The 14036-nt window shown below is 41.2% G+C and overlaps 1 protein-coding gene across 1 annotated transcript in view; it reads left to right on the top strand.

Moving 5' to 3' along the window:
* COL22A1 (collagen type XXII alpha 1 chain) overlaps positions 1–14036 on the top strand; it is a 305779-nt gene that overhangs the window by 175038 nt on the left and 116705 nt on the right. Inside the window, exons 23-27 of the mRNA XM_044294919.1 lie at positions 590–643; positions 1687–1740; positions 7336–7389; positions 8042–8095; positions 12834–12887. Coding sequence (XP_044150854.1) covers positions 590–643; positions 1687–1740; positions 7336–7389; positions 8042–8095; positions 12834–12887 — 270 coding nt within the window. The remainder of the gene's footprint in view (positions 1–589; positions 644–1686; positions 1741–7335; positions 7390–8041; positions 8096–12833; positions 12888–14036) is intronic.

Below are 14036 nucleotides of genomic sequence, written 5' to 3'. Positions count from 1 at the left end.
ATATGACTGCCCTCCTAACGAGGATCTTTAGCACAAATAAGAGGCGAGACGGTAATTTTCTCCCATCTGTACGTTACAAGGAGTCGGCCGGCGGTTCAGGAAGCGATGTTCGCATTTATGGCTAAACTTCTAGTGCCGAAAAATATGTATTATCCCGAATCATCGAGGGATCATTTGTTTTCTACATGGTAAAAATATGTTTAAGGGCTCATGCAGACGACCGTATGTATTTTACCGTCCGCAAAACACAGATCCGCAAAAAATACGGATGACGTCTGTGTGCATTCCGTATTTTGTGGAACGGAACAGCTGGCCCCTAACAGGACAGTCCTGCGGACAATAATAGGACATATTCTATATGCAGAATGGACATACGGAAACGGAATGCACATGGAGTAACTTTTGCAGACCCATTGAAATGAATGGTTCCGCATACGGTCCGCAAAAAAACCCGAACAGACACGGAAGGAAAATATTTTCGTGTGCATGAGCCCTATGGCGGGGAATGATGGTGACTAAGTTATGTTTAGAAATTTCACTGCTTTCACCCTTACTCTGAAAGTTTTATAGATTGAATTTTTTTCCACAGGGAGAAAAAGGTGAGGGCGGTTTACCTGGCGTAGATGGCATCTCGGGGCCTGAGGTGAGTGTATAGTCACACCATCTTAACGTGGTATATAGGTATTATAGCAGAATATCTAACCGTCCTGTAAGTCTTTAGCCCAACGAACAATCTGCATAGAGTTGAATAGAAGAAGAGAGGAGAGGGAGGAGGGGGATGCAGATGCAGTTCTATATTTTTCTGTGTCTGAGACTGGATGCTGTGAGAGGGGAGTGAAAGCTGAAGAGGGGAGACATCTGACATCAGACCGCTAAGCACAGCACAAGCATCCCTCCAGGAGTCCATCCAGGCATGGAGAGAGAGAGAGAGAATATAAGGGATTTTACAAGCCATGAAGAGGGATGTAAATAGAAAAAAAAAAGTTAGATAGAAGCCTTTTAAATTTCTACTTGCAAATCAAATCATGTACTTGTGCTCCCTCTAGTGCTGCAAAATAAAAACTACACCCTTCCAATTGCTACCAAACCCAAACCCCTATCTTTGCATAATCTTTTGATTATTAAATCTTGAATATTATTATTATTATTATTTTTTTTTTTCAACTGAAGATAAGTATCTAATATTCACTTTAAAAACTGCATATCTGCAATGGGTGAAAACTCTAGAAGCAAAATTACTTCCTGCACTAAAGGAGTTTTTCAGGATGTAGCTCCATAGTAAAAGAGGGCCTAGCAGTGAATTGCTTCTGCTGTCCCATTGACAGTGAATGGAGTGGTAGTATGCATGCATGACCACAGCTCCATTCAAACTGTGATCTTTGGGGGTGCAAAGTAATCCTAGGGATAAGGGATCTTGTCACGATGGCACAACATCTTTAATTCCAGCGATAGCCGTATTAATCCATATGTAGAGGTCTCCCCCTAGTGGTGGTTATAAGGGCTGCAATAATAACCCAGTAATGGCAGCAGTGCTCCCCCGTGTGGTGGTGCGCTAGATATTACACATAGCAATTAGCACAGTGCATTGTACATCCGGATGTACGGCCAGACGGAAATATTACTTAACTGGAATATGTCATAGGTTTACTTTGTAACAATACAACCAACCACCTGCTTTTATTTCAGGGACCCCCTGGGCCACCAGGATCTGCCGGACCACCAGGACCTCCAGGCCTCCAGGTACGTCCATCCTCTTTTATGTTAATGACTATACACAGTCGACTCTCCCAAATAATCAGTCAAATATCCTCACCCCCGGCCCATCGGGGGTCATGTGTACAGCTAATGTGAAGTAAATCGCGAAGTGATATTCATATGAGGACCACAATATACGGCCAGTTATACAGTGAAAAACCCACAACCAAAAAATAAAAGAAAATGAATTACATCTACTTGATTAGGGGCTACTTTCACATCTGCGTTTTTGCCATCCGGTTTTGAGTCCGGCATAGGATCTCAAAACCACAGCAAAACGCTTCCGTTATGATAATACAATCGGCTGCATCTGTTCAGAACGGATCCGGTTGTATTATATCAAAAATGAAGAAACCGGATCCGGCACTAAAGCCACCGTAAGCGAATGGGCACCGGATCCGTTTTTTTTTCGTTTCTGACACCATTGACTTACATGGTTTTCGGTGCCGGATCCGGCTTCTTCAATTTCTCCTGCAGCGGTTTTGTGTCCGGCATGGCAACGCAACAAACCGGAACGGAATGCATTCTGGCGCGCTCCGTTCCCTTTTGTTCAGTTTGTCCCCGTTGACAATGAATGGGGGTAAAACGGAAGCTTGTGTTGCGGTTTAGAGAGCCTGTGCCGGATCTCAAAACCGGATAGCACGACGCAGATGTGAAAGATAGCCTAGCTATGTTACCATTGTAAAGCTTCCACTTACCGGATAAGGGTCCATTCACGCGTCCGCATGAATGAAGAACGGGTGCGGACCCATTCATTTCAACGGGGCCGCAAAAAATGCGGACGGCACACAGTGTGCTGTCTGCATCCGTAGTTCCGTTCCGCGGCCATGCAAAAATTATAGAGTATGTCCTACTTTTGTCCGCAGCCACGGACAAGAATAGGCGTTTCTATCATAGTGCTGGCCATGTGCGATCCGCAAAATATGGAACGCACATGTCCGTGCTTTGTAGATCCGGAATTTGCGAACCGCAACTTGTGGAAGTGTGAATGGACCCTAACTAATCTAAAACCACAATAAATATTACCACCATCTCTAGGAAGCTGAGATATGACGCGCTGTTTGACGGGGTTTTCACACTGGGCAGATGGGTTAGTGGTCCCTGTGCAGTCTGTAGCATGGAGGGGACATTATGGAGACCTTTTTCTGGTGGAATCAAGGTTGACCCATTTATAGACCGTTCTTCACCAAGGTGTAGATCCTAATCCGTTGTACCACAAAAACACCCCCCCCCCCAAAAAAAAACTCCCAGATCTTCACATATTTTTGCCAGAAGTGACCACTAGTGCCCCCTACATGAGCAGATCATCAGACCAGACAGATACAGTATATCAGGCTGGATCCAAGAAAACCAAAATGGTTCCTCCCAGCAAACAGCTCCCCAAATCTCAGCTTCCTGGATCATGGAGTGGTATACGTGCTATATGTTTTACTGTGTGTATGTGCGTAGAAAAGCATAGTCTACAATAATATACCGCCAAAGAAACAAAGAACCTCCAGCCACTATCAGCCAAATGGAGACTCCAATGGCACCTACGGAGAAAAGAGCCCAATCGATAGATCGGAAATATAGGCGCGAATACTTATCCGCCACAGACAGAAAAAGAGCTCGACGTGATGTGTACCGAGCCTACGGCAAAAGTTCACTGTACTGAGGTCACTTGGTGGGGTCCTTCTAAAGCTCTGACATCACAGCCGGTGACATCACCACAGATAAGATGCAGAATCCGCTTAATATTACTGAAGATGTCCGCATCTGTTCTAGACTGAAAGGGACAATGAGGAGAACGAAACGTTAATCTGCTTAATTTTTCAATTATCTTTCTAACATTTAGAAGATAATGAGAATTATCTCTGTGATTAGTTCATTTGGCAAAGAAACGCTGAGGAACTTGGACACGAACCAGAGAACGATCACTCGCTAGGCAGACTATTTGCATACATTTGGAGATCAATACAGCCATCATCTCCGCTACGGTCCTCCATCACGGAACAGAGCTGACATTTTTGAAATGTTTTAAGAAAAATCATATCTGATATTAGGAACAAAAAAGTCAATTCGCCCAAGTTCAGTAGTTAAAGGAATTTAAAAACTTTGGAAAAAAAAAACACAAAGGCGCAGAAACACTACATCTCTGCAAATGCTGTCCGAACATGTGGAGTACAGGTCACATTTACAGTCAATTACCTGTAATCCACCCACTTGTACAACTGAGCAGAGCCTATGAGAGACGAAGGTTCATAACAGCACTTCTATCCCTTTCAGTCCTGCACAATTCAAATGCAGTATAAAAATACTAACCCCTATGATATGACAACAATAACATACAAACCACCAACGAATATTGACCCTAAAGTACAAAAATATGTCTATTATTATACTACCCCCTATATACAATAATATAACTGCTATAATACTGCGCCTATGTACAGGAATATAACTACTATAATACTGCCTCCTGTGTACAAGAATATACCTACTATAATACTGCTCCTATGTACAAGAATATAACTACTATAATACTGCTCCTATGTACAGGAATATAACTACTATAATACTGCTCCTATGTACAAGAATATAACTGCTATAATACTGCTCCTATATACAATAATATAACTGCTATAATACTGCTCCTATGTACAAGAATATTACTACTATAATACTGCTCCTATATACAAGAATATAACTACTATAATACTGCTCCTCTGTACAAGAATATAACTACTATAATACTGCCTTCTATGTACAAGAATATAACTACTATAATACTGCCTCCTATGTACAAGAATATAACTACTATAATACTGCCTCCTATGTACAAGAATATAACTACTATAATACTGCTCCTATGTACAAGAATATAACTACTATAATACTGCTCCTATGTACAAGAATATAACTACTATAATACTGCTCCTATGTACAAGAATATAACTACTATAATACTGCTCCTATGTACAAGAATATAACTACTATAATACTGCTCCTATGTACAAGAATATAACTACTATAATACTGTTCCTATGTACAAGAATATAACTACTATAATACTGCTCCTATGTCCAAAATATAACTACTATAATACTGCCTCCTATGTACAAGAATATAACTACTATAATACTGCCTCCTATGTACAAGAATATAACTACTATAATACTGCCTCCTATGTACAAGAATATAACTACTATAATACTGCTCCTATGTACAAGAATATAACTACTATAATACTGCTCCTATGTACAAGAATATAACTACTATAATACTGCTCCTATGTACAAGAATATAACTACTATAATACTGCTCCTATGTACAAGAATATAACTACTATAATACTGCTCCTATGTACAAGAATATAACTACTATAATACTGCTCCTATGTACAAGAATATAACTACTATAATACTGCTCCTATGTCCAAAATATAACTACTATAATACTGCCTCCTATGTACAAGAATATAACTACTATAATACTGCTTCTATGTACAAGAATATAACTACTATAATACTGCTCTTATGTCCAAAATATAACTACTATAATACTGCCTCCTATGTACAAGAATATAACTACTATAATACTGCTTCTATGTACAAGAATATAACTACTATAATACTGCCTCTATGTACAAGAATATAGCTACTATAATACTGCCTCCCTATGTACAGAATATAACTACTATAATACTGCTTCCTATGTACAAGAATATAACTACTATAATACTGCCTCCTATGTACAAGAATATACTACTATAATACTGCCTCCTATGTACAGAAATATAACTACTATAATACTGCCTCCTATGTACAAGAATATAACTACTATAATACTGCTCCTATGTACAAGAATATAGCTACTATTAATACTGCTCCTATGTACAAGAATATAACTACTATAATACTGCTCCTATGTACAAGAATATAGCTACTATAATACTGCTCCTATGTACAAGAATATAACTACTATAATACTGCCTCCTATGTACAAGAATATACCTACTATAATACTGCCTCCTATGTACAAGACTGTAACTACTATAATACTGCTCCCTATGTACAAGAATATAACTACTATAATACTGCTCCTATGTACAAGAATATAACTACTATAATACTGCTCCTATGTACAAGATATAAACTACTATAATACTGCTCCTAGTACAAGAATATAACTACTATATACTGATCCTATGTACAAGAATATAACTACTATAATACTGCTCCTATGTACAAGAATATAACTACTATAATACTGCTCCTATGTACAAGAATATAACTACTATAATACTGCCTCCTATGTACAAGAATATAACTACTATAATACTGCTCCTATGTACAAGAATATAACTACTATAATACTGCCTCCTATGTACAAGAATATAACTACTATAATACTGCTCCTATGTACAAGAATATAACTACTATAATACTGCTCCTATGTACAAGAATATAACTACTATAATACTGCTCCTATGTACAAGAATATAACTACTATAATACTGCTCCTATGTACAAGAATATAACTACTATAATACTGCTCCTATGTACAAGAATATAACTACTATAATACTGCTCCTATGTACAAGAATATAACTACTATAATACTGCTCCTATGTACAAGAATATAACTACTTATAATACTGCTCCTATGTACAAGAATATAACTACTATAATACTGCTCCTATGTACAAGAATATAACTACTATAATACTGCTCCTATGTACAAGAATATAACTACTATAATACTGCTCCTATGTACAAGTATATACCTACTATAATACTGCTCCTATGTACAAGTATATAACTACTATAATACTGCTCCTATGTACAAGAATATAACTACTGTCATACTGCTCCTATGTACAAGAATATAACTACTATAATACTGCCTACTATGTACAATAATATAACTACTATAATACTGCTCCTATGTACAAGAATATAACTACTATAATACTGCTCCTATGTACAAGAATATAACTACTATAATACTGCTCCTATGTACAAGAATATAACTACTATAATACTGCCTCCTATGTACAAGAATATAACTACTATAATACTGCTCCTATGTACAAGAATATAACTACTATAATACTGCTTTATATGTACAAGAATATAACTACTATAATACTGCCTCCTATGTACAAGTATATGAATATTACTATACTTTTGTGTAGTACAATCCATATTTCTTATCTTCTTGTGTTCCCTTTGCTATTATTTGCTGTATGTTGATGATTATTTATGTTATTACACAGCAGGAAGTAACAGTTTATATAAGTTGTGATGATTTGGGGCAGGGATGGTAACATCATAAATCCATGAATCTATTACCGCTGTCAGGGGCACTCCGCCCACACCTGTGACTCACATATTAGATTACACACTACAGCGATTCCCTGCAGATGTGGCCCTCGATGTGTGTGGGTTTTAATTAATTCCTCGCCCTGTCCCCCGTGCACCCGACCTCTGATATACTGTAAAATAAAATGCTTTATTCATGACTTATGCTATTGACAGTATAGCGGGGGTGTCTGTGCGCGCGCTGTGCATTCTCTATCACTTTTTCTTTTGTGTTTAGGGATTACCGGGTGAAATAGGATTTCCTGGGAAACCTGGAAAAATTGGGCCCCTGGTAAGTACCGGTATACGGGAAATGCAGGGGAATTGGGGAAAAGTGAAAATAAGCAAAACTGCATTTGGGAAATTCATCTATATGGAGGATATAGCTTCATCTGCACTGGAGGGTTAAGGTGGCGCCTGCAGGTATTTGGGCACTTTCTAATAATATGGCCACTATCTTGGCTCCAGCTCCAGAACTGACACTCTGGTACCCATGCTCTGACTCTGAACCACATTACTTGGGTCGGCACACACGTGCACACACTGGAGTAGTATTACTTGCCAAATTCATGTCCAGCCGGATTCTGCTTCTTGGTAAACCTGACCAATGTTTTGTCGCCCTCTGCTGGAGTTAGATGTTACAGCAGCATTTCTCTGGGCACAGACCACTGTCAGCACTGATTTTCTACCCCATCATACCCCAGGCACACAACGTTCTCCATGTCAGACTGCAATGTATGCCATGCAAGTGAGCAGTATAGATGTGCCACGTGATTAGAAAATGACAAAAAATGAAGTGTCAGAATCTCAGTCACTACCATACCCTTACACTAGATGGCGCAAGAATCAGATGGAATAAATCCAGGTGTAACCTGAAATATTATAGATAGAAGCTGAAGTTCATCAGATGTCTGTTTACTCTGCATTAACTATTTATTTCATAGGGATCAACTGGAAAAGATGGAAAAGATGGAGTGGATGGAAAACCTGGCCCAAAGGTGAAATGTATCTTCTGTACGCATGGGATAGATGTGACTCCTCTATACACACTGCTCTATGGGTGGGGTAGATGTGACTCCTCTATACATACTGCTCTATGGGTGGGGTAGATGTGACTCCTCTATACATACTGCTCTATGGGTGGGGTAGATGTGACTCCTCTATACATACTGCTCTATGGGTGGGGTAGATGTGACTCCTCTATACATACTGCTCTATGGGTGGGGTAGATGTGACCCCTCTATACATACTGCTCTATGGATGGGATAGATGTGACTCCTCTATACATACTGCTCTATGGGTGGGATAGATGTGACTCCTCTATACATACTGCTCTATGGGTGGGGTAGATGTGACTCCTCTATACATACTGCTCTATGGGTGGGGTAGATGTGACTCCTCTATACATACTGCTCTATGGGTGGGGTAGATGTGACCCCTCTATACATACTGCTCTATGGATGGGATAGATGTGACTCCTCTATACATACTGCTCTATGGGTGGGATAGATGTGACTCCTCTATACATACTGCTCTATGGGTGGGGTAGATGTGACTCCTCTATACATACTGCTCTATGGGTGGGGTAGATGTGACTCCTCTATACATACTGCTCTATGGGTGGGGTAGATGTGACCCCTCTATACATACTGCTCTATGGATGGGATAGATGTGACTCCTCTATACATACTGCTCTATGGGTGGGGTAGATGTGACTCCTCTATACATACTGCTCTATGGGTGGGGTAGATGTGACTCCTCTATACATACTGCTCTATGGGTGGGGTAGATGTGACCCCTCTATACATACTGCTCTATGGATGGGATAGATGTGACTCCTCTATACATACTGCTCTATGGGTGGGGTAGATGTGACCCCTCTATACATACTGCTCTATGGATGGGATAGATGTGACTCCTCTATACATACTGCTCTATGGGTGGGATAGATGTGACTCCTCTATACATACTGCTCTATGGGTGGGATAGATGTGACTCCTCTATACATACTGCTCTATGGGTTGGGTAGATGGGACCCCTCTATACATACTGCTCTATGGGTGGGGTAGATGTGGCTCCTCTATACATACTGCTCTATGGGTGGGGTAGATGTGACTCCTCTTTACATACTGCTCTATGGGTGGGGTAGATGTGACTCCTCTATACATACTGCTCTATGGGTGGGGTAGATGTGACTCCTCTATACATACTGCTCTATAGATGTGATAGATGTGACCCCTCTATACATACTGCTCTATGTGTGGGATAGATGTGACTCCTCTATACATACTGCTCTATGGGTGGGGTAGATGTGACCCCTCTATACATACTGCTCTATAGATGTGATAGATGTGACTCCTCTATACATACTGCTCTATGGGTTGGGTAGATGGGACCCCTCTATACATACTGCTCTATGGGTTGGGTAGATGTGACTCCTCTATACATACTGCTCTATAGATGTGATAGATGTGACTCCTCTATACATACTGCTCTATGGGTTGGGTAGATGGGACCCCTCTATACATACTGCTCTATGGGTGGGGTAGATGTGGCTCCTCTATACATACTGCTCTATGGGTGGGGTAGATGTGACTCCTCTTTACATACTGCTCTATGGGTGGGGTAGATGTGGCTCCTCTATACATACTGCTCTATGGGTGGGGTAGATGTGATTACTCTATACATACTGCTCTATAGATGTGATAGATGTGACTCCTCTATACATACTGCTCTATGGGTTGGGTAGATGGGACCCCTCTATACATACTGCTCTATGGGTGGGGTAGATGTGGCTCCTCTATACATACTGCTCTATGGGTGGGGTAGATGTGACTCCTCTTTACATACTGCTCTATGGGTGGGGTAGATGTGGCTCCTCTATACATACTGCTCTATGGGTTGGGTAGATGTGACTCCTCTATACACACTGCTCTATGAATGGGATAGATGTGACTCCTCTATACATACTGCTCTATGGGTGGGGTAGATGTGGCTCCTCTATACATACTGCTCTATGGGTGGGGTAGATGTGACTCCTCTAGACATACTGCTCTATAGATGTGATAGATGTGACTCCTCTATACATACTGCTCTATGGGTTGGGTAGATGTGACTCCTCTATACACACTGCTCTATGAATGGGATAGATGTGACTCCTCTATACATACTGCTCTATGGGTGGGGTAGATGTGACCCCTCTATACATACTGCTCTATGGATGGGATAGATGTGACTCTTCTATACATACTGCTCTATGGGTTGGGTAGATGTGACTCCTAAATACATACTGCTCTATGGGTTGGGTAGATGTGACTCCTCTATACACACTGCTCTATGAATGGGATAGATGTGACTCCTCTATACATACTGCTCTATGGGTGGGGTAGATGTGACCCCTCTATACATACTGCTCTATGGATGGGATAGATGTGACTCTTCTATACATACTGCTCTATGGGTGGGGTAGATGTGACTCCTCTAGACATACTGCTCTATAGATGTGATAGATGTGACTCCTCTATACATACTACTCTATGGGTTGGGTAGATGTGACTCCTCTATACATACTGCTCTATGAATGGGGTAGATGTGACTCCTCTATACATACTGCTCTATGGGTGGGGTAGATGTGGCTCCTCTATACATACTGCTCTATGAATGGGGTAGATGTGACTCCTCTATACATACTGCTCTATGGGTGGGGTAGATGTGACTCCTCTATACATACTGCTCTATGGGTGGGGTAGATGTGACTCCTCTATACATACTGCTCTATGGGTGGGGTAGATGTGGCTCCTCTATACATACTGCGCTATGGGTGGGGTAGATGTGGCTCCTCTATACATACTGCTCTATGGGTGAGGTAGATGTGACTCCTCTATACATACTGCTCTATGGGTGAGGTAGATGTGGCTCCTCTATACATACTGCTCTATGGGTGGGGTAGATGTGACCCCTTTATACATACTGCTCTATGGGTGGGGTAGATGTGACTCCTCTATGCATACTGCTCTATGGGTGGGGTAGATGTGACTCCTCTATACATACTGCTCTATGGGTGGGGTAGATGTGGCTCCTCTATACATACTGCTCTATGGGTGGGGTAGATGTGATTACTCTATACATACTGCTCTATAGATGGGATAGATGTGACTCTTCTATACATACTGCTCTATGGGTGGGGTAGATGTGGCTCCTCTATACATACTGCTCTATGGGTGAGGTAGATGTGACTCCTCTATACATACTGCTCTATGGGTGGGGTAGATGTGACCCCTCTATACATACTGCTCTATGGGTGGGGTAGATGTGACTCCTCTATACATACTGCTCTATGGGTGGGGTAGATGTGACTCCTCTATACATACTGCTCTATGGGTGGGGTAGATGTGACTCCTCTATACATACTGCTCTATAGATGAGGTAGAAGTGACTCCTCTATACATACTGCTCTATATATGTGATAGATGTGACTCTTCTATATATACTGCTCTATGGATGGGATAGATGTGACTCCTCTATACATACTGCTCTATAGATGAGGTAGAAGTGACTCCTCTATACATACTGCCCTATATATGTGATAGATGTGACTCTTCTATATATACTGCTCTATGGATGGGATATATGTGACTCCTCTATACATACTGCTCTATGGGTGGGGTAGATGTGGCTCCTCTATACATACTGCTCTATGGGTGGGGTAGATGTGACTCCTCTATACATACTGCTCTATGGGTGGGGTAAATGTGACTCCTCTATACATACTGCTCTATGGGTGGGATAGATGTGACTCCTTTATACATACTGCTCTATAGATGGGATAGATGTGACTCCTCTATACACACTGCTCTATGGGTGGGGTAGATGTGACTCCTCTATACACACTGCTCTATGGGTGGGGTAGATGCGACTCCTCTATACATACTGACCTATAGATGTAATAGATGTGACTCCTCTATACATACTGCTTCTCTTGATGGGATAAACGTGACTTCTCTATACATTATGCTCTATAGATGGGATAGATGTGACTCCTCTATACATACTGCTCTATAGATGGGATAGATGTGACTTCTCTATACATACTGCTCTATGGGTGGGATAGATGTGACTCCTTTATACATTATGCTCTATGGATGGGATAGATGTGACTCCTCTATACATACCGCTCTATGGATGGGATAGATGTTACTCCTCTATACATATTGCTCTATGGATGGGATAGATGGGATTCTTCTGTACATACTGCTTCTCTTGATGGGATAGATGTGACTCCTTTATACATACCACTCTATGGATGGGATAGATGTTACTCCTCTATACATACTGCTCTATTGATGGGATAGATGGGATTCTTCTGCACATACTGCTTCTCTTGATGGGATAGATGTGACTCCTCTATACATTATGCTCTATGGATGGGATAGATGTGACTCCTTTATACATTATGCTCTATGGATGGGATAGATGTGACTTCTTTATACATTATGCTCTATGGGTGGGATAGATGTGACTCCTCTATACATACTGCGCTATGGATTGATAGTTGAGACTCCACTATATATACCGCTCTATGAATGGGGTAGATGTGATTCCTCTATACATACTGCTCTATGGGTGGGGTAGATGTGATTCCTCTATACATACTGCTCTATGGGTGAGCTTGACGTCATTTACTTATGGCCATCTTGAAATATTATATTCAGCTCTTCTTTTGCACTAACATTATAGGGGGAACAGGGAGAACGTGGCTTAGATGGATCCCCCGGAGTAACTGGTCCACGGGTAAGTACCTATCACATTTACTGGTTGTTTTTCACATTGATGTTATGGTCTCCAACCTCAGGGCCAATTTATTGCCCTATCTTTATATTTTTTGCCCCACTATAAATAGCATAACCGTAAATTAGATGTTTATAGTGACCAAATAATTTATTTATACTCAGTGGTGTGCCTACGGTGTTTGGCATCCAGGGCGAGTCCTTTCTCTTGTACACCCCCCTTCCCGGCAATACTTTAAAAAAATTGTACCCCCTCACAGTAGTATTGCCCTCATTGTACAACTTTCCCAGTAGTTTTGTACAGATGTGTACCCTCTCACAGTAGTTATGCCCACATTGTGCCCCCTCACAGTAGTTATGCCCTCTCTGTGCCCCTTTCACAGTTGTAATGCCCTCTTTGTGCCCCCTTCACAGTAATAATCCCCATTGTGACCCCTTCATAGTAATCATGCCCACCGTGCCCCCTTCATAGTAATAATGCCCATTGTGCCCCTTAATAGTAGTAATGCCCTCTGTGCCCCCTTCACAATAATAATCCCCACTGTGTCCCCTTCATAGTAATAATGCCCATTGTGGCCCCTTAACAGTAATAATGCCCATTGTGCCCCTTAATAGTAGTAATGCCATCTTTGTGCCCCCTTCACAGTAATAATCCCCACTGTGTCCCCTTCATAGTAATAATGCCCATTGTGCCCCTTAATAGTAGTAATGCCCTCTGTGCCTCCTTCACAGTAATAATGCCCATTGTGCCCCCTTAATAGTAGTAATGCCCACTGTGCTAGTAATGCCCTCTGTGCCCCCTGCATAGTAGAAATCCCCATTGTGCCTCCTTCACAGTAATAATGCCCACTGTATCTCCTTCACAGTAACAATGCCCACTGTGCCCCCTTCACAGTAATAATGCCCTTTGTGCCATCTTCGTTGTAGTAATGCCCTCTGGCTCTGTGTCCCCCCCATAGTAATAAAGTCCTCTTTGTCCCCTCCATAGTAAAAGTCCTCTGTGCCCCCTCTATAGTAATAAAGACCTCTGTGCCACCTCCATAGTAATAAAGACCTCTGTGCCCCCTCCATAGTAACAAAGTCGTCTGTCTGTGCCCCCTTCATAGTAATAAAGCCCTCTTTGCCCCCTCTGTATAAAAAAAACACAAAAAAA

Source organism: Bufo gargarizans, chromosome 5 (genome assembly GCF_014858855.1).
Source record: "Bufo gargarizans isolate SCDJY-AF-19 chromosome 5, ASM1485885v1, whole genome shotgun sequence".
Lineage (NCBI taxonomy): Eukaryota > Metazoa > Chordata > Amphibia > Anura > Bufonidae > Bufo > Bufo gargarizans.
The sequence above is the reverse complement of the archived record's forward strand: the minus strand, read 5'-3'. Positions and strand labels throughout refer to the sequence as shown.